Here is a 22,555-nt window from a genome sequence, read left to right on the forward strand (position 1 = left end):
AACTCAGTGAGACCTGGTTTCAAAATAAAAAGAATAAAAAACAGGGCAGGGGGTGTAGCTCGGAAGTCAAATGCCCCTGGGTTCCATCCCCAGACCCACAAAAAAAAAAAAAAAAGAAAGTAATGTAAAGAAATAATTTTGTTCTACCTAGAGGAATTATGGTCTGCTTGATTTTTGACTGTTATATAGAAAACCATTTTCTTTTTTTAGACAGCATGAATTTCATCTTATGAAAAACAGCTTATTTTTTATTCTAGTCCTTAAGTCTAAGTCTGTTTGAAGTGGATGAGCTTGTTTGTGATTTATTTAAGAAAAATGTGTCTCAAGAAAAGACAAAGACAATTATTCTTATTTAATTGAAATTAAATTAAAAATTACTTTGATCTATAAATTTTATTGTAGGTGAGGGAAGGCCAGAAGTTTAAACACCATAAAGTAGTTTAAAATGGAAGACAATGAAGCACAATTTTACTACCTAATTTCTATCCCACATTTTTTTAACCTCATTAGTACTACTCCATCCTCTTTCTCATGTTCAAAGAGCAGTGTAGCCGAACTCTACCACTAGGGGAGCAAAGCCTAGCTCTGTGTCATAGGGAACCACACAGGTATACTTGGTATTGGGCGTGGAACCCAGGGGCTTTTCTACCTCCTGTCTATACTCCCAGACCTGTTTTATACTTTATTTGGAAACAGGGTCTTACTAAGTTTCTGAGAGCCTCACTAAGTAGCTGAGGCTGGCTTCGAACTTGTGCAATCCTCCTATCTCAGCCTCCCAAGTGCTGGGATTACAAGCGTGTGCCACCATGCCTGGCTAGATTTTATTTTTAAGTAAGCAACATGTTTTATACACTAAACACTTCTCAAATGAAAATCCTCCCTAAATTAAACACATCAAAAGAGAGGGTGAACTAGATGACTTTGAAAGTTTCCTCTAACTTCCAAATCCTATGAGAATAAATTCCACGGTGCGTAGAAAGTCACAGCAAAGGGACTCAGCAAATACTTTCTTTTTTACCTGGCAGACCTGATGCTGCTTTTTTTTTCCCTTTCTCCAGAGCTGGTGATAGAACCCATAGCCCTGCATGTGCTAGAAGCACTCTACCACTGAGCTGCACCCCTCACCCTGAGAATATACTTCTTGAAGTATTGACTTTATTTCAAATTGCCCTTAGATAATTAAACCTAATTATCTTATATTTTGATTCTACATCTTCTTTATGTGCCTCTGTTCTAAATGATGACACCTACTTATTTTCTTTGTTATTACTATTCATATATCTGCCACACAATTATTTTGTTCTATTGATTTTTCCAGTAGATGTATTTTCAGTTCCTATGGTTTGTATCAAAGTGACATCCAGTGACTGAAAGACGCGATATTCACAAGCAACCTCCCCTTTTCCAATTTTCAATTTTTCTAATTTCTACAGGTATCAACGATACGATATTTGCCTACCTTGACACCTTCTTTCATACAGTAGATTTGAAGGGCACTCACACCATCGGAGAATGGGTGGATTTGTAGATTGAACGGAGGGGATCTTCTCTCTCTCTCCTTGAAATGCAATGAAGAAATATGAGGATTAAAAATTAAAAAAGGAAACAACCAGCTAAGTACTAAACCAGTTGTCTATGCAATTTCAGCGGTGTATCAATATGCCCATTGGCCAAAATATACTTAAACTCAAGGTATTCATGATTAGACTTAATGGAAAAGAACTCACTAGCTAACTAAATATTAGAGGAGAAAGTTTTATAGTTGGTGCCATTCACATTTTGCAAATCTTTAATCAAGGAAATGCAGAAAGAGAAGTTCCAGTTTAAATTCTATGCATACCTAGAACTTTCAGATATCACAGAGTGGCACTGCGAGATGTTTAACAGCAGCAGATAGCCTTTTGTATATTCATTCCACTCAATCTTTACGAACAAAATATGTATGTTTCAAAAAATGGCTTACTCTTCTTTGGTGAAACATTGCAACCACTAACTTTAGTCGAGATCTAATGTGAAATAACCTCAAGAAGAAATCATTGGCAAAATAACAGGCAAACCACATAGGGCTTTCCTGTATACTTTTGCATATCAACCTATGTTCAACCAGACCCCATGCCCAATTCTGCATGGTAGAATCAAATTCTGGTTTGATTTATGTGACTTGCTAAACCAACTCAAATCTGAACACCTGAAATTTGCCCCGATTAATCAAAATATTTTCTAAAAAAAAATGACTTGGCTTCTTATCCTTCTTTTGTAAAAATGCTTTATAGACTATTAAGTTTACTTATCAATTCAAATTTTACTAAAGTACTCACTTTATATATATGTATATAATGCGTATCTAACACATTTTGAAATCTAACTTTCAAAGTAACATGTCAATGAGTCAAAATTCAATAAAAGACATTATCTAAAAGCAATGAAATAATGAGAACTGAATCTATTATTTAAATTACTTAAAAATCATTCATCAGCCGGGCGTGGTGGCGCATGCTTATAATCCCAGCATTCGGGAGGCTGAGACCTGAGGATCGCGGTTTGCGGACAGCCTCAGCTACTTAGTGAGGCCCTCTGCAACTCAGTGAGACTGGTTTTAAAATAAAAAGAATAAAAAAATAGGGCAGGGAGTGTACCTCGGAGGTCGAATGCCTCGGGGTTCCATCCCCAGACCCGCAAAAAAAAAAAAAAATCATTCATAAGACTTATCTATAAAGGTTCAGCATTTGAAAAGCGCTGCTTCAAGGATTTGCCAGTCACTAGTTCAGGGGACTTGGGCAAGTTATTTAATCTCAGTTGTCTCAGTGATAAAATCATGAGGGTTATTGTGAGGTTCACATGAAAGCCTGAATCTGAAGTGCTTCATCCATCCCCTAGCCCAGTGTACTCAGTGCAAGTTATCATTAATTTCATCATCACCACCACCATCATCATGATGATCTTACTTCTAGCTCCAGGTTTCGAAACTCCAGCAGCTCATTCTGGTCTCTGGCATCCTGTAATTCTTGTTGAAGCCGGTGATTTTCTGCCTCCTGTTTTTCTATCTAATAAAGTGAATCCTGAAGTTAAAGGAGTGGCGCAAAAAGCAACTAGGACTTTGCAAAGCAAGCGTGAATAGTGTTCATTTACTCAGGGAGCATGTCAACTAGATGGTGAAAAAATTCCCAAGCGAGTCTGAGTGAAACAGTGCTTGGCTTTCCTTGTGGTTATCCTTCACTTGAGTTTTTTGAGTCATAGAGAAAAACTCCAGAAGACATCTCTGTTCCTGGGAATAAAGTGTAGGGCTCCTGTGAATTGCCCTTGTGGAGGGTCAGACTAGAACCAGATTCAGGACAGGTGTGAGGGGGATTGATGCCTTTCATTTCTGGAGTTACTAGTTGTCAGAAAAATATCTTATTAAAAATTGACTATTATTTTATTGGTTTACAGCATAAAATGATATTGTGACTTGTGAATATTAATGTGGAATCATTAACTCAAGTCAGTTAATATATCTGTAACCTCAGTCAGGCATAGTGGTACACACCTGTAATCCCAGTACTTGGAAAGCTGAGACAGGAGGAATGCAAGTTCAAGGCTATTGACTGGTAATTGAGTGAGACCCTATTTCAAAATTAAAAAATAAAATAGGGCTGAGGGTATAGCTCAGAGACAGAATGCCCCTGGGCTCAATCTCCAGTACAGTATATATACATATATTTGTATGTATGTATGCATGCATATATCCATAATCTCAAGTACTTGACCTTTTTTTGGTGATCACATTTGAAATTTATTCTCCAAGGAATTTTTGAAGCTTACAATAGTTTAAAAATAGCTCTCTTCATTTACAACTTTTGCTGAATTTCAAATACCTTCAGAATAAAACCAAGCTCCTTAATATTCAATACCCAAACTGCAGTAATCCAGTAACTACCTAGCTTTATAGTTTTAGCTGTGATTATCAGTGTCATTTCTACACACTGTACACTCAAATGTGATCACACACACTTGAGGTTCCTGGAACCCAACAACACTGATCTACTCTGCAAACTGACTTTTCAGAGAACTCTCTGTCCTCATGTTCTTTTCAAGAACTCTCTTTCTCCACCTGAGAAAGGCTCCTCTATCTTCTTTTCTACAGAGAAACTTCTATACTTCCTTGACCACCAAGAAGCCTTACTTGGGCTCATTTTCAGAAGTGAAACTTTTAAAAAATTGTTTTCCTCTAGGACATTCCTAATGACGCATGGAATTAAGTTTATTAATGAGACACAAATATGCCTCCTTCCATACACAGGGTCCATGACTGAGTCATCTCTGAATTTAAGAGATCAGAAAATCTTTATGAATTGTAAGAGATCTTTGGTTCCATTAGCCATTAACTGTGTGGGTGGCCATTATGCACAGTAACTATTAAACATCTTGAATTTAGAAATACAAACCCAGAGACTATTTTTTAAAATCACAGGATTAATCTTATTTTCCAAACATGTATATTAAAAGTAAAACACTTAGCTTTATGGTTACTCTTATTCTCTATTTATTCTTAGAAGTCAAAATTCAAAATCTTCCATTTTGGACCAATTAAATCAAGACTAAAAGAAATCAGAAGACATACTGGGAATAATTGTTTTATGATAAAAATGTAATGACATTTTTCACTGTACATCTCTGAGGTCAGTATGAAAAGAAAGATTGAGAAATAGTAAGAAATTATGTTAATGTAATCAAGTCAAGATTTTTTAAAAATTTTCCCTTTTTATATTAGGCAAATATTGTTATACCCTCAGCCTTCAACTCAATTTTTTTAAACTTAGATATTTGTGGTCTAATAAGCATTCAGAAGTTTTAAGGAGTTCAATTACATTATGAAGGCCATTCTACTTCCTGGAATTTTGTATTGAGTCAGGGATGGGATATTTAGGGAAATCTTTGGTTCTGATGGTTAGTGAGGCAGTCATATCAGCTATTCAGATTTCAATTCACAGACTGGGACTAAGGCCCATGAAGTTCCTTTGCAGGGACCCTGATTCTTCCTGAAAGTACCAATTCTCAGTTTCAAATACCTACCTACCCTTATAATTTAGCTCTGTCTCACCTCATGCAGGGAGTAGGATGGGAAGTCTTAACCTTGCCGGATTGGAAGGGAAGGAGACAAGCACCTGTTTCTTCCCCATCATGCTGACGAAGGCACTGAGCTTCATTTTTATTATTTGTCAAAGATAGAAAATATTGGTGGAATAATCCTAAAATAACAATAACTTCTATATAGCTTTAGAATGACCTGCAGAATTATTTTCCTTTGCTTAAATGGATTTTCAAATTCTAATAAGGATAATAAAAGGTTATTTTTTTTTAATCATTTACTAGATTTGTAGATGGTAAATGCCAAAGGAAAAGCTACCTTTGAACACATTTTTCATTGGTGGCATAAAACTGCCCTAAATCAAAAGCCTATGTCCAGATAATCAAAAGAATGAATTACATATATCGGACCTAAACTGTGCTTTTGTATCTCAATGTGTTGACCAGTTTCCTGGATGTACTGTTTTGTGTTTGAATGCATATTCAAAATAAATTATTTCCCTAAAAACCAAAAAACAGCCAAGTTAAGCTAAACGATTAGAGACGAGAAGAGTCTACACTGAGCTGCGGCGTGATCTTAGAGTCATATAGTCATGTTTTGTTCCTTCTTTGCACAAAGTAACATTTATAGTGTATTTTATTTGGTAGGTGGGCAACCACAAAGGATGTGTGCAGCTGTGTGTGTGTGTGTGTGTGTGTGTGCCCATGCACATACATATACATGGTTAACACATCAGTGGGCTTCAGTATCACATCCCTTGGCATCTGGAAGATGCGCAGCATGGAGCCATGCACACGTGCCACTTAACTGATGGCGATGGTGGTGACAGGGATGCGGTTGAGCACGCAGTAGACAGAGCAGCGCTGGAGAAGCTTCCCCTTCCCCGGCCCCGGTGCCACTCCTGAGAGCACCCCCTGCTGCTCCTGGATCCCTCATCATTGTCTCCTCTGCCCCGCTAGGGTGTTGTGCCCAACATACCTTTTCTAAAAGCTCCTGGTTTCTCTTAATGAAAAGTTGTTTATCTTCTACCCAGTGTGAATCCTGTTTGACAAAGAATATCGCGCAGTCAGCATTTCAGAGTGGCACGAGGGAGCCTGTGTTGTCAAACCACTTGGCCAGAGCCGTCTGTCTTCCTTCTACCCGGTTTGTTTGCCTGCCAACAACTGGCCAGTGACACCCACCCCTGCCAGCTCCTTTTTCAAAGACATCAGGGCCAAAGTTGCCAGGAAGATTTCAAACCCCGTTTGGCTTTCACTCACTCACTACCTCTATCTTTTTCAGTATGAATAATCCAGGACCAGCCTTTTGGGGGCTCAGAAGTGACCACACAGGCAAAAAGTGAAAAGGGTCAGAATGCACACAGGCTATATACATATGAATGGAAAACATTAAAATGCAGAACCATAAATGTAGCATAGAGGCGAAGAATGCAGCTGCGGGGCAGGTGGCTCTTTGTCTTAGCAGTTTGTGAAAACTCCAGGCTATTTGTACAGGGCTCCTCTTCCTTGTATAGGCCTTCTCTCCCCTGCCCAACCTCATTCACTCTTGCAGCTGGGTTCACGCTCTGGCCAGAAAAACACCAGGGATAGGTATACAGGGTAGAACATTCTGACACAGTCTGAGAAAGGTCACTGAGAGCCAAGCCAAGTCCTGGATGCGGCCCATGCACAGGGTGAGCTAGAAGAAGGTCAGATTGAATTGTGCGCCTGCAGAGGAGCTGGCAGCCCAGTGCCTACCTGCCCTTTCTGAGCCAGGGTCGCTTCTAGGTCTTCAATTTTCGCTTTATACCTCAGCACCTCTGCTTGGAGCTGTTCTTGGGCCTGGAGAAACCAAAATTTCAGAACTCAACAAGTAAAACGATCAGTCAATATTTTCCTTTCTCTCATGTTTCTTCAATAGTAATCAAGAAGTAAGGGTGGGGGAAGGAATGTTTTTAATGACACAGGGACACAGGTGTCTTTCTAAACTACCTTCATGATATACAGCTTTGCTTAAAATCCCCTGTGGGATTTAATCATTGGGTCAATGTTCACGCTCTTTTAGCTTGGCATTTGAGGATTCCCAGCACTTTTCCAGCTTTTTTCCTGTTGCTCATCAGCATGGATCTACCCCTATCCCCCATCTGCCGGTGACATTCTTGTTCCCAGAATCCTTGTTTGTAACTTGCTACTTCTCTATTTGAATAAAATTGTTTTCTGAAAAGCCTTGTCCCATTTTGCTTCTCCGAATCCTATCCTCTCTTTCAGAGCCAATTTGAGCTCCATATCTAAGTCCAAATCCCATTTCTTCAACTGTCCATATCATTTCTATGATAATAAGAATGATTGCTGAATACTGATGGTGAAAACCATGCACTGAAGCAAATGCACGAGGGCATACAGCTCATCCCCTTCTAGGGATTGCTTACCTGTCTATCCCAAGACAAAGTTTCACTTAAAAGAAGCTGACTCATTTATGTGTGCATATGTGCATGAATATTTGTATGCTGTCATTTAAAAATATTTTCCATATCCCTCCTTCCCATCTAAAGAACTAATCATAGTTGTTGCAGTGCTCCTCAGGACATTATTGTTGTGATTGCAAATTAGTTCAGCTGCTGTGGAGATTCATCAGAAAACTGGGAATGGGTCTACCATATGATTCATCTATACCACTCCTGGGTATCTTTCCAAGGGGTCGAGATCAGAGAACTACGATAAAATATGTATACCCATGTTCATAGCAGCACAATTCACAGTAGCCAAATTATGGGACCAACCGAGGTGTCCATCAACAGATGAATGGATTACAAAATTATGGGAAATATACACAGTGGAATTTTACTCAACAATAAAAAATAAAATTATGTCATTTGCAAGAAAATGAAAGGGCCTGGAGAACATTATGTTAAGTGAGATTATCCAGTCACAGAAAGTGAAGAGTATGATGTGTTCTATAATATGCACAAGCTAGGGATTAATTGGGATACCTGAGGGACTCTGGACAATGGAGGAGGAACCTCAGTGGAGCCAGGGAGGCGGTCTAAGGGAAGGGGAGGGGGAAGACGGAGGTTCATTAATGGAAATTCTATCATCGACTATGTGTACATAAGTGAATATACCAACGTCAATCTCAGTATTCTGTATCAGGAAGGGAGGAAATGAGGAGGGGGACACCACGTTCTGTGTGCATGTATGTCACTGTCAACATGATTTACATTATGATGTGAAACTATAATGCATCAACAAAAGCACAAAACACACACACAGATACACACATCACACATACACTGGATAGTCTTCCTCCCTCTTGCCTCCTTAAAATCACACTCTGTAGCAGAGTAAAGTGTAGTGGCTGTAGATATGGAGTCAGAAGGTTAGGTTCCTATCTTAGCTTTGCTACCTTAGGTAAATAATTTAACTTCACTAAGTACATTTGATTTCTACTAAGCTATTATTTCCTTTTCTATAAATAGGAGATTTAATAATATTTTATTCATAGGGCTGCTTAGGAATACAGAGACAATGTGTATAAAGTGCCCTGGACAAAGCCTGGGACACAGCAAACACTAAGTACTTGTTAAGTAGGAGTTTTCTCCTTGCTTGTTTTCTTTTCCAGATAGACGTGGGGAGGCAAAATATTTGACCCAGTAAGATTTGAGGTAACATCCCAGCTCTGTCATTTATTAGCTATGAGAACTTGGACAATTCAATGAAACTTTCGGAATCTTAAATCCCTCTTTAATAAAATACTTGCCTTTGGAGGCTGTCATAAGGATTAAATGAGAAGCTGTCTGTGAAGATTCTTGGCACGCTGTCAAATGTAATGTTGTCCAATTATTAACTAAGAAAAGGAGCTTTCTAACCATCACTTTTTTGATATGTTTGTGAATGTACATCATATACATTAGGGAAGTTCCCTCTTCTTCCTTCCATCCCCCTCAGTTAGGTGGCCTTATTTGCTCATCTATGGTTTCTCCTTCTTCGTCTAGAGTTCCTTCTATGACCCATTTTTCCCCCAGCTTCCGCATATTAGGGAGAGCGTCCGATTTCTTATTTTTTGTGACTGATTGATCTCGCTTAACATAACCATCACTTTTAAAAGATAAAAGTTCTTTCTCCAAGCAAGAAACTAAAAGCATGGGCTGTCAAACTCCAATATTGCCTAACTTCGAAAATATACATTTTCAAATAACAATAACGAGAACTGCATACTCAACCATCTTTAAAGGAACAAAAGCGATGATCTAAGTTGGGTCTAAAATCTTTACCAGGACTTGTTGACATAAAAGAGAAAACAGTTCAAAGCCTGCATAGGAGAGAAGAGGGCAGGGGAACTGCCCGCTGCCATTTTCATGTCCTTTCACGCTGCAACCATGGCAAGCAGACTCAGCGCAGTCTCTGCAAACACACACTGACCTTGGCTTCTCGCTCAGCATCAATGATGCCTCCAGTCTGCTCCTGCAGGAGAGCATATGCTCTTTGGAGGGCCTGGTATTCTTTTGTTAATTGTCGAAATCTTAGCTCAGATTCTTCAGCTGCTAAACTCTTGAGGTTAAACAAACAAACAAACAAAAAGCCAAAAAGTAAGAAAAGATGGTATTTGTTTGAATTAACTTTCTGTTTAAAATTATTTTTAATTCTAAAGTGCATACATAAACACAAATGCTGTCATAGTTTCAAGATAGCATTGCAGAAATATATAAGGTGTTATTTTAATAAAGAAGCGTTTACTTATTTATACATTTCTTATTATTACCCATTTGGGCTTGGATGTTAGCCTAGTTAGATCCAAATGAGAAGGCATAGCAGATTTTGGATCTAGGTTTGAAGAAATGATTCTCAGAATTTTACTCTCATTTCATTTCCAAACACAGTTTCTTTCCCAGATAAATTATAAAACCTGTTTTATAGCCTGAGATCCTAAATTTTAGGGTATAAGGTAATCATCAGGGAATTTATTTATTTATTTATGAAAAATAAAGAGTGGGGTTTATATTTTGCAGATCCAGAATCATCAGATTTGTGTATTTGGATGCAGAAATTTTCATTGTAACTGATCCTGAAGCACATTCTGCATTGTTCATACTGTGCTCAGAAACTTGAGCTTGATTTTCAACTTATGCCTTCCCTAGATAAAGAATTTTGAGGAGTAACTTTTATTTTGACATAACATTTCAACTTAGAAAGCCAAGATACAGAGAAGGTCCTAGAAGGGTTACATAACATAGGTGGGGCTATTTTTCAAGAGATAGGCAAGTGCTCTCTTAGACTTGGTCACTGTTATGAGATTACTCTGTGAGGATCATAAAAAGATAGAGAACGTGAAATGTTCTTTTTTGCCCTTTGAGGAAAGATTTTGTGACAGCGTCCCATGAGCCAGGAGAGATGGGAGAGCTTACGTCATCCAAGTCATCATCAGGAGTGGCTGGCGTCCGGTCCGTTCTGAATGAGGCCATGGATGATGTCTCTGAATCCATGGAGTCCTCATCATAGCCAATGAACGGGTCCAAAACAGGCCTCTAAACAGAGGGGAAGAATTTGTTTATGGACACAACTAAAAGTGGGGAAATATGATGCATGAAACATGGAGAATCAACACACACAGAGATGAGCAGAGAAGGTACCCTGCAGTACTTCTTTGATCGAATAAAGATATTAGGCTTGATTATATTTTCACTTATAGTATATTTTATATCATGATGAGCTAATGTGATTTACTCTTTCTAGTCTTTGAAAGGTGCTCAGAGGACTTTAAAAATCCAGGTATCTATGGGAAGAGGTTTATCAGATCTTAAATCTTGTCATGCAAATCAGCAACCAAATCAAATGATGTGCTTGGTAACAACAAAGAAATCAAAGACATAGACAAACTAAATAGCAAGACTTTGTGGGTTATAAGAGGTTTTAAAGATATTGGTGGATTAAGTGTCACTAACAATAATATTTTCCAAGTAAATGATGAAAATAATATCAATTATAGGGTGGGCATCAGACTCTAATTTGCAGTGGTATACTTCTTGCATCATCTTAGAGTAACTATTTTTTTTTCGGGCCTGGGGATGGAACCCAGGGACATTCTACAACTCAGCTACACCCCCAGCCCTATTTTTTATTCTTTATTTTGAAACAGGGTTCACTGAGTTGCAAAGGGCCTCGCTAAGTAGTTGAGACTGTCCGTGAACCTCCTGTCTCAGCCTCCAAAATCCTGGAATTACAAGCATGAGCCACCACACCTGGCTTTGGAGTAACTTTTCAACTTGTCAGAAATAAGCCTTTCTACATCAAAGCTAGTAGCTTCGTTATTCAGGGAAAGTCATATTAAAGCAAACTCTTTTAGGTTAAAATCCATAATGCGATCATTTTCAGATACTCAGAAATGTCAAGAGAAGTGATTTTCTTCTAGCAAATAAAGCTCATGGTTTGTGGCAGTTTAGAACATCTGATTTATCACAGTTTTGCAGGAAGATTCCTTGGCATGCTCATCTCTCTGGCTATTTGTGGCAAATGCCTGATAACCTGGGTTCCTCATTACCTTAATTGGCTTGGAACTTCTTCTATGCTTTCTCCTGCGGATGAGCTTTTCTCGATCCTGGAAAACAGGTAAGGAATTTTGAGATCTGTATCTTCATTGTTTGAAAAGGTAAAGTGGGTTTGAGGCATTCTTTATATTTATTTAAAATAAGATAATTATTTAAATTTGGGTAACTTTTGAGTTTGATACATATTTACAGAGTAAGAACATTGCACTTTTCCTGATGATGTATGTGCTTTTAAGGTCATTCTGTTCCTAATAAAAATCTTCAGTTTTATACTTGAAAATCAAATAATTTTGAAAACCGTTATTTGAATCTCCTCAGAGCACAGTTCTTCTGTTTTTCCAGACCCCAAATTACTTTGAATTCATGTTGAGAAAAATTAATTTCACAATAAAGTAAAACCTTATTCTTTTGATTTCTTCATTTGTAAACCATAGAAAACTAGCTTTTGCCTATTTGGGAAACCTTGTTTGTATATAATAGCTCCTGAAGTGAGACAGGGCACAGAGTATCTCATTGGTTGAAACCAGCTGGTTTTATTTTTATTTAGTTAGTTTTGGGGAGATGAATCTCGCAGAAAAGTCAAAGAATACCAAAAAATAGCGATCAGTATTTTAATTTATTATTGCTGTGAGCAGAGTTATTGAATGAACTGTGGGTTTATTTACTAAACTAGATGGAATTAAGTGTCTTACTAAAGAGCTGATCAGCATGCCTAAACAGCTTGGAATTCTATAAGGAATTTACAATGTAATCTCAGGATGTTCAAAACCAGGTGAATTTCTGGACTAGTGAATATGTGAGATTTATGAGTTATTGAAATGTTTAAGCAGCGTGAGGAGCTCAGAGCTTCAGATCACATTTAGAAAAGTGATTTGATGTTCTCTCTAATATGCAGAAGCTAGGGAGAAAATGAGTCATAGGAAAAACTCTATATAAAGAAGGAGATACTATAGATGAGCAAATGAGGTGACCTAGCTGAGGGGATGGGAGGGGGAAGAGGGCAATTCTCTGATGTACATGATGTACTTTAACAAACATATCAATGCCAATCACTAAGCCAAACATGAGAAGGAGCTAGGGGGAAGGAATGGGGTGGGAAATGCGTAAGGGTTAATTGGGTGATGTGTTCATGTATGCCTCCACCATCTTTTACTCCACTAAGATGTATGACTAAAATGCACCAATAAAAAGTAAAATAAATAAATAAATAAAATACTAAAGCCAATTGAATTATACACTAAAAAAGTGAACTATTTGAAGCAAGTGACATGTAGGCATTTTTATTTTTTGCCTTTAAGGAAACAGTTTAAATAATGCTATAGCAATATGTGAAGATATTGCTACCAATTTTTCTAAGGTACAGAGAGGGAGCAGAAGGAGGGGGGATGGGATATGGTGGGAAATACACCAAGAACCGTATGCATGTCCGTTTTTATCCCATTGAATTTTACTGTGATGTATAATTGCAATGCACTAACAAAATGAGAGCTGGGACTTCTAAAATGTATATATTATATACTTAAAATAGCTTCTTCATCTAGTGTATGCATTATAACCTATACTCAATAGAATTTTTTTTAAAGGATGAACAATGTAATTATAAATCAAAGTTAAACTCTTTCTTTTCCTCTTGCTCACCTACTCTGCGGACTAGTGACTAAATCCGTCATTACTCCCTCAAATCTGTAGGCCTTGGCTTGGTCCTGAAATAAGAAGGCCCAAAGATGTCATTCTCCCAGTAAAGGCAGAGATTGTTGGTGGGGTTGCAAATTAGTGCAACCACTTTGGAAAACAGTATGGAGGATCCTCAGAAGAATGGGAACTAATTTATCATTTGACCCAGCAATACCACTTCTGGGTGTCTATCCAAAAGAAAGCAAACCAAACTACCAAACTAATCCAAGTGTATCTATGTTCATAGCTGCACAATTCACCGTTGCCAAACTATGGAACCAGCCAAGATGTCCATCAACAGATGAATGGATTACAAAACTGTGGGATATGTACACAATGGAATTTTACTCAGCCATAAAAAAAACACAATTGCATCATTTTCAGGGAAATGGATGGAACTGGAGGACATTATGCTAAGCAAGATTAGTCAGTTGCAAAAAGTAAGAAATTGGATGCTTTCCCTAATATGTGAAAGCTAAAGTGAAATAGGTCATAGGAGGAACTCCAGGTGAAAAAGGAGATCCTATAGAGGAGCAAACAAGGCAACCTAACTCAGGGGATGGGAAGGGGTAGAAGGAAACTCTCTAAAGCACATGATGTACTTAAATATATCGATGTCAACCACTAAACCAAGCATGGGAAGAAGGGACGGGGAGGGAACGGAGTGGGAATGGGGTAGGGTCTAACTGGGCAATGTGTACATGTATGTCTACACAAGTTTTTTATCCCAATATGATGTATGCATACATTGCACCAATAAATAATTAATAAAAATGAAAAAAAAGCTCAAAGGCATTTAAGGTCTCAAACTGATATTGCTGGCAACATACACCTTAGCCAGATGCAAATGGGAACAGTTACTATGCTACCTATACAGCCAGGTACTGACTGAGGTAGCGATTAGAAAATTAGCTGGACTGGTATTCCAGCTCTGCCACATAATTGTGGTGTTATAATTTGCTCAACAATTATTTAAATGAGCTTTTTATTTTTGTGGTACTGGGGATGAAACCCAGGGGCATTCTGCCTCTGAGCTATATCCCCAGCTCTATTTTTTTTTTCTTTATTTTGAAACAGGCTCTCACCAAGTTGCAGAGAACCTCTTCAAGCAGCTGAGGCTTTCCTTGAACTGAGATCCTCCTGTCTCAGCCTCCCAAATACTGGGATTACAAGTGTGCAGCACTATGCTTGGCTGTTCAACAACTATTTAATAAACAGTATCTATGTTGCTAGACCCTTAAGTGTTGGAAAACAAGAGTTAAATAGTTCTGTTACTATAAAAAAATAAATATTTCATTTTATTTGCGGGTCTGGGGATGGAACCCAGGGGTATTCAACCTCCAAACTACACCCCCGCCCTATTTTTTATTTTTTTTATTTTGAAACAGGGTCTCACTAAGTTGCAGAAAGCCTCACTAAGTAGCTGAGGCTGTCTGAGAACTGCAATCCTCCTGTCTCAGCCTCCAAAATGCTGGGATCACAAGTGTGCGCCACCATGCTCGGCTAAAATATTTCATTTCTGAGCTTCAGGATCCTGATACTGGAAGGCAATTATAAGGCACACACACACCAGCTCTGCATACTTATATAACAATTTATTTGAAGGTTCTTTTCATTTGGTTTCCAATTATTATTTATGTTACCAAAGGATTATATTGGAAAGGTCTAGAGCATTTTAATAATACAAAATATTTCTGAAACAGAGCCTCCTGAACAGAGTTACATACTGAGCCTGTGAACTTGGGCCTCTGGGATTAATCCATGTTGCATGTTGGTTACTTGTTTTTAGGAATAGCTTAAAGTTTCAAGATTGATCATGACCTACCCTTGTGAGCTCATCAATAATGTTTTGCTGCTCAATGACCTGAAGTTTTAGAAATTCAGTCTCTTGTTCCTCATTAGCTTGGTCGAGGTCATTCAGAGATTTTAATTTTTTCAAGGGTGGGTGGGATGTTATCTTTTCTCTCTGTATTGAAAAAGATGAAAGTATAGGGAGAAATGGTAAGAATTTCAAACTTTAATCATTAATATAAAATCTTTATAGAAAGTGTGTAGGGCTCCAGCTCAATTTGAACATTTCCTAGTTAAATATCCATTTTTTACACACACCAACTAAAACTCTCAAGTACATTTTTGTATCTGCTATAATATGTTGTAGCCACTGGGGATTTTCTGCAGATCTCTTTAGCGGCACTGAAAGTCTGTTAGGGAGTACATTAGCATACATAATACAAGTGATGGCATCTATTTCCCATCTACTATGCCAGTTCTTGGAAGACAAGGTGTGCCCTCTCAGGTCTGCAAAGAATATGTTAATGAAATCTTGGAAGGAGGTTTCCATGGTGAAGGAGGCACAATGAAGCTTTGCTTCTCCATTTCTAAGCATATGGAGAGCGTGCAGATTCCTGGAAGTACTCCTCCAGTTCTGCAAATTTGGAAATGCCATAAAAACAGAGGCAGCAGCCTTCCCTTGCTTTGTTCTGTAACGCTGCCTTGCTTACACACGTGAAAACCCAAGTAGCATTATATTTTAAAAATAAGCTGAGCGGAAACGGTAAGTCAGGTTATTGGAATAATAGAAAGAGGGAAGCCATAGCTCTGCAGAGTCCTTAAGACGCACCATTTCCGAGTTTTCCTTGGTCACAGCTTTCAGCTTCTCCTCCATGCGCTGCAAAGACACCATCAGCTCGTCGTTTCTCTTGGCGAGGCACTTGTTCCTTTCCAGGAGAGGTTTACATTGCTTTTCCGTTTCCCGAACACGTTTTAACTGGGAAGAAATAAGTGACAGTTTGTCTCTTGTATTTGGAGAGTAAGATGAGGCAGAGGGAGTTCATTGGTGAAAGGAAAGAACCCTCCTCCTGTGCCACCTTTTTCTGTTTCATGATGTGTCCCAGGACTGACCACTGACATCCTGATTCTGCACTTCACAGACCTGCTCTGCTGTTTCCAATATCTAATTGCTTTTATCATATTCTTCAAAACCCTGTATTACTCTATTGCCCCGAAGAGGTGCTGAAGAGCTACTGCTCTGGGAACACGAAAGAGGAGCACATAGTCCTCTCTGCTCCCCTTAGCTTTCCCTTAGCCACACCTCACTATGCTCAAACTCCCCTCCTGGGCATGAAATGGCCTCTCATTGTCTAGTGAGAGAAAGCAGCTCATTGGGTCCCACAGTCACTAAGTTACACATCCCCAGGTCTGGGATCTGCACACACTCCAAAGCCCATCCTTCTTTTCCTCAGAGAGTTGATTGAGATCTCCTGACTCATACTAAGGTTGCTTATTTTTAAGGAAGATTTATTGAGCAACAACAATAACAACAACAAAACGAATTTCAAACCCTATTGATCTTTGTTTTAGGAAGGTCTGATTCTCACCCAGTTTTGGCAAAGTCTTGTTATCCACCCACAAGCAGGAGTGACCACACATTCTTGTTGTCCGGTGCTCAGGCAGGGTTTTTCAACCTCAGCACCTCTAACATTTTTGGGTAACTACTTTGCTGTAGGGGCTGTTCTGTGCCTTATAGGATGTTTAGTAACATTCCTGCTCACTATTAGATTCCAGCAACAACCTGCCAGGTGTGGCAAGCATATGTCTCTAAATATTGCCCAAGTTTAGCACCAATGGTCTCAACTTATGAATGCCAGCTTGAAGCAATTGTCAATAGCCCCCTTTTCCTTTCAAGTCCTCTGTTTGGATGATCCATTTTATGGCCAATTTATCTATGCCTAATAGATGTCCATGTGAAAGCTCTCATGGTCAGTGCACTTTATCATACTAGTGACTCTGAATGTGAAAATGTACTGGGGGAGAAGGTGCCAGTACAAGGAGAGGGGAGGAGAGGAGTGTATTAGAAATATCTAAGACATTATGTACTAGGAGGGGAGTAGGGTGGGATCCAGAGGGAAACACACTAAGTCTTGTGTGAATTTATATTCATTTCACTTTGAACCTCACTATGATGTGTAACTCAGTGCACCATTAAAAATATACAAATAGTCAGGTGTGGTGGTGCACGCTTGTAATCCCAGCATTCAGGAGGTTGAGACAGGAGCATCGTGGTTCATGGACAGCCTCAGCTACTTAGTGAGGTCCTTTGCAACTCAGTGAGGCCCTGTTTCAAAATAAAGAATGAAAAATAGGGCTGGGGGTATAGCTTGGAGGTGGAATGCCCCTAGGTTCTAGCCCCAGTACCATATACAGATAAAAATAAAAATTAAAAAGCACACACACAAAAAAACCCCACTCATTCCTGTCATTGACCATCTATCATTAGGGGAGGTGCTGAGGTAGGACATTTAGCTACCTATAAATATTTTTGGGTTCCCTTTATGATTCTTAAACAACTCTCCCCAGCTCCATTCCAATCTCAATCTAAAAACTTTGTTTTATATTAAAGGCCAAAATTTAGATGTACTTTTTATATATAATCTGTATAATTCTCAGTTCTTAGGTTTCAGTGCCTGAATTGTTAGTACTAAATATTGAGAAAATGTAAGGACAAATAAATTAATCTAATGGGTTTATTATTTTAATCTTTATCTTTCTGGAGGTCAATGACATGAGTTTTAAATACTTAAATTTCCCTACTGTATGTTATTCACACAAAATGCAGATAAATGCAAAGAAAAGGAAAAAATATATATATATAATGTAAAAATAATGCAGTAGAGAAGGATGAAAAGGAAAGTATGCATATGTATGTTCATATAGATATATGAATATAAACATTTTTTCATGCAAACACCAACAGAAAAAATGATATAATTCAACAAATAAAAAATAGACTTTAAGTCAAGAAATCCTAGAAAAAAAATAAAATGATAAAAGGATTAATATGAAAAAAATTACAGTGGATATTAGTTTACATGCATCTAGTACTATAACTTCAAATATATGTGAAGCACGTTTGACAGAACTGAGAAGTTATACAAATAAATCTATTGAAAGAACAAGTAGACAAAAATATCAGTAAGAATGCTGAAAATTTTAATTTAGACTTAACAAACTTGAATCAACCTATAACTAATAATTACAGAGTATGTTTTCTTTTCATGAGAACAACAACAACAACAACAAAAAACAATTCTAAATTTGACCAAATGCTGGAACCATACTATAGATCTCTACAAATTTCAAAGGAATGAAATAATACAAATTAGGGGAGAAAGCAATACAAAAAGATAGCTCAAAAGTGTCCAAATGTTTGGAAAGTACACCATATACTTGTTCAAACAACTTCAGAAAACTGTAATAACTGCTGAAGCTGATGACATGTGTACTCTAGGACCCAACATTTCTACTCCTTTGCATATTCCCACCAGAAATGGACATGTTTTCACCTTACAGCAGTGTCATTCTTGACAGCTTGAAAGTATTCAAAAAGAATATAAATATCCTTTAGCAATAGAATAAGGAAATACACTGTGATATATTAATTGAATACTATTGTGTTGTGAAAAAGAGTCCCACATGCAAGACAGTAGCTGCATCTCATATATATAATGCTGAGCAAATGAAGCCAGACACAAAAGAGTCAATGTTGTATTATTCTGTTTACAAAACAATGATGGTGATAATACTAATTGCCAGTCGTGGTGGCACAGAACTATAATTCAAGTATTTGGGAGGCTGAGACAGGAGGATAGATGTTTGAGGGCAGCCTAAACAACTTAGTAAGACTGTCAGCAACTTAGTGAGACCCTTTTTCAAAAAAATAAAAATAGGACTAAGGTTCTTGGGTTCCATTCCCTGTAGCAATCAATCAATCAATCAATCAATCAATCAACAGTGATAGAAAGCAAAACAATGGTCAACTTTAGAAGGATGGTAAGCTAGGCATGGTGGTGCAGGTTTGTAATCCTAGCATTTGGGAGGCTGAGACAGGAGGATGGAGACAGGCAGACAGCCTCAGCTACTACTGCTACTTAGTGAGGCCCTTTGCAACTCAGTGAGACCCTGTTTCAAAATAAAGAATAAAAAATAGGGGTGGGGGTATAGCTCAGAGATAGAATGCCCCTGGGTTCCATCCCCAGCACCATCCAAAAAAAAGGAGGAGGAGAAGAAGAAGAAGGAGGAGGAGGAGGAGGAGAAGGAGGAGGAGGAGGAGGAGGAGGAGGAGAAGGAGGAGGAGGAGGAGGAGGAGGAGGAGAAGGAGAAGGAGGAAGAGGAGGAGGAGGAGGAGGAGGAGGAGGAGGAGGAGGAGGAGGAGGAGGAGAAAGAGTAGGAGAAGAAGGAGAAGGAGAAGGAGAAGGAGAATGAGAGAAGAGTGGTCCCAAGGAGGACAGGGTATGAAACCCTGTGGTCTTCTACTTATTCATCTGAGTTGTGGTTATACAGAGGCACCATCTTGTAAATATTTATTAAACCACACCTTTGTTATTTGTGCACTTTTCTCTCTATTAGGTTACCCTGATAAACATAGCATATAGTTATTTTTTTTCAGTATTGAGGATGGAACCCATGAGCATTCTATCTCCGAGTGACACCCCCAGGCCTATTTTTTATTCTTTATTTTGAAACAGGTTCTCACTGAGTTGCAAGGGGCCTCACTAAGTAGCTGAGGCTGGCCGCAAACCACGATCCTCCTGTTTCAGCCTCCCAAACGCTGGGATTACAAGCGTGCGCCACCACGCCTGGCTAACATATACTTCTATAACATAATGCTTAACAAAAAATAAGATTAAAATATTCCTAGCACAACTCACCAGTTCATTTCGTTCATCTCCAAGCAAGGTATTTCTGTCTTCTAATTTTCGTATAGTGGCATTTAATTCAGCTATCCTCTTTTGATTTCTTCGTAAATCCTATACATGATAATCAAAATGGGTATTTTAACAATAAAACTTTAATGAAGATACTTCTGGGAGCGTGGCTTGGGGCAGGGTTTAGTAGAAGTTTGGGCTTTAGAAGTAGGGATGGGCTTATTTGAGCTGTGTGCTATGAGACTGAGGTCGTGTTGTGATAACATGAGCTTTGGAGAGCACTGGTGTATCATGACCACACACTGCTGTTTGTGTCTTAGACAACTATCCTGCTGTTGCACTTAGCCACGGAGGGGGAAGATTAGGAAGTAACTCTGGCTTTGGAAATTTCTGATATTCCCGGAGAAAAAGGACGTGTGACCTTCACTTATAAAGGAAAGTAATTTATAAGGGAGTCGACACTAAAATATTTTGTCCACTGATGTCCCACTGGCAAAAATGCCATAAATCACCTTGTACACATCAGACATGGCTCAACTCTATGCCCCAGTCTATAAGACTGCTATTATCGGTATCATATACTTGCAATTCTGTTGTCATTTTTCATTTGGATAGTGCTATTCTGTTGACAGGGAAGTTTCCCACATATCCATACATTCACAATATCTTAGAGGACTCAGCAGAACAGATACAATTCAGGGAGGTCATAATTCATTCAAGATCTGTGGCTAATATCAGTAGATCCTTAACTGATACGTTTTGAGTGATAACTATGTGCCAGACACTGCTGAACATTTTATTTATTATATCTTCTGATCTTGACTAGGCTTCTGGGATACAACTATAATCTCCATTTTATAAATGAAGAAACTGAGCAGGGAAATGGTCTGTCTATGGTCACTCAGTTAATGGCAGGTTTAGAATATGGGCCAACCGGTCTGACACCAGAGCCCATTCCATTGACAATCATGACACAGCATAAGTAAGGTGTCAGAGAGAGAATTAAACTTATATCTGCCACATCCTGGATCAGTACACTTTCTACCACCTACTAGGATATATATATATATATATATATATATATATATATATATATATCTCCTAAAAACCAATTCATAAGTTATTCATTACTTTGTTCTAAGTAGTCATTTGGAACTCATCTCTGTTCTTAAATAATACATTTTTATCTTTTTAGAAGCTAAATAATTTGGAAGGTCTAATATATAATGGTCAGCTATATTCAAGCTGATTTCTTTTGCTATACTACTGAAAATAATTTCTCATATAAAATGATGAAAATTCAGGAAAACTGGCAAGCTCAATCAGACTAGAAGCTTTCACATGATGATTATAAATGCTTTAGTCCTTCGTACAGGTATACCTTTCGACCTTTGTAGATGAAAACCATCTTTACCAATTTCCAACCCAATTTTCACACAAGGAAAAATTGCCAGTCTTGGCAGAAAGCAAAATATTTTTATTTAATTTATGATTCTTATAGCAGACTTTAAGTTTGGATAGGTATCACTTGGCTAGAAAACTTCTCTGAAGGATTAAAGAGGTCTATAACTCTTGCGTGATCAGCTAATGTAGTGCAGACAGCATTATTGTCTATGGGTTTAGAAAACCCTTTTCCCAAGATACTAGCTGGCTTTATATTAGGAGGTAGAATTGATTTCTTTGCAGTAAACAGGAAAAGAGCTTAAGTGAAAAGTGAAACTTGTGGACTAAATAAAAGATGACTCCTGTGTTCCCAATCTCAACCCATGTGGACTTACAGGGCTGCTGCAGTGCTCGGAGCCATCGCCCGCCCTTCCTGGGATTTCTCGTTTTGGACTACTCATGTTACATTCAGCCTCTTTGACCAGGAAGAGCTGTTCATCCAAAGCTTCTTTCTGCAGTTGGAGTTTCTGTACATAGCCCGTCTGGGTCTCCAGTTCCTTCTCCAGGGAAAAGATGATCCTATCCTTGGCTTTGATTTCATCCATCTGAATTAAATGAGATGAAGGACATTTTATTTCTAACTGCTGTAAAAAAAAAAAAAACCTGCATGCTTACAATGGTAATACTTGAACTTCTTTCTTCTGATTGATTCAGGAGAAAAACCATGAACATGACAAGTGTATTTCACTCGTGAATAAGACAGCGCAGTGGTGTGTAATAAAGGGCTACTCGGGTTTAATTAGGCGGCAAAGAGATCAATCTTTCCTCTCTAGTATATTCCGTATAGTTGTTCTCATTCAATGTGTTGTTTGAAAGGGTCTGGGTTGGTTAGATGTAGAAAGGGAAGTCTTACCTTAAATGTTTCATTACTGTTATTAAAGGCAGACAGTGAATATTCTGCCACAATCTTGCCCAGCACGATTTTGCATATTACCTCTTCTTTGGAGGGATAAGCATTTCAGTTCAATCCAAACAGCAATTGCTACTATTAGCTGGTCATTTGTAACTGAAGAAACTGCAGGCTTCTCAGCGACCTGACAGTCTTCCAAGACTAAGATGTTTGCATTCAGCAGATGAATTTGGAGCAAGGTCCTTTCAGTGGTTCAGTGGTTCATGTTATATGGTTCTTTCCATTCCCACCCACAT

The 22,555-nt window shown here is 38.3% G+C and overlaps 1 protein-coding gene across 3 annotated transcripts in view; it reads right to left on the reverse strand.

Annotated features, from left to right (window-relative positions):
* The window catches only part of JAKMIP2 (janus kinase and microtubule interacting protein 2), a gene marked incomplete at both ends in the record, with an annotated part of 65,892 nt that overhangs the window by 28,922 nt on the left and 14,415 nt on the right, over positions 1-22,555 (reverse strand). For 2 of the 3 annotated variants that reach the window (XM_080699217.1, XM_080699218.1), the window contains 11 exons: positions 1,460-1,558; positions 2,946-3,044; positions 6,047-6,109; positions 6,805-6,888; positions 9,466-9,594; positions 10,449-10,568; positions 11,582-11,638; positions 15,088-15,228; positions 15,883-16,029; positions 19,970-20,068; positions 21,745-21,954. In XM_080699217.1, coding sequence (XP_080555343.1) covers positions 1,460-1,558; positions 2,946-3,044; positions 6,047-6,109; positions 6,805-6,888; positions 9,466-9,594; positions 10,449-10,568; positions 11,582-11,638; positions 15,088-15,228; positions 15,883-16,029; positions 19,970-20,068; positions 21,745-21,954 — 1,248 coding nt within the window. The remainder of the gene's footprint in view (positions 1-1,459; positions 1,559-2,945; positions 3,045-6,046; positions 6,110-6,804; positions 6,889-9,465; positions 9,595-10,448; positions 10,569-11,581; positions 11,639-15,087; positions 15,229-15,882; positions 16,030-19,969; positions 20,069-21,744; positions 21,955-22,555) is intronic. The other variant, XM_080699219.1, reaches the window with a different exon arrangement.

The sequence above is a fragment of the Muscardinus avellanarius genome, assembly GCF_963383645.1.
Source record: "Muscardinus avellanarius genome assembly, chromosome: 7".
NCBI lineage: Eukaryota > Metazoa > Chordata > Mammalia > Rodentia > Gliridae > Muscardinus > Muscardinus avellanarius.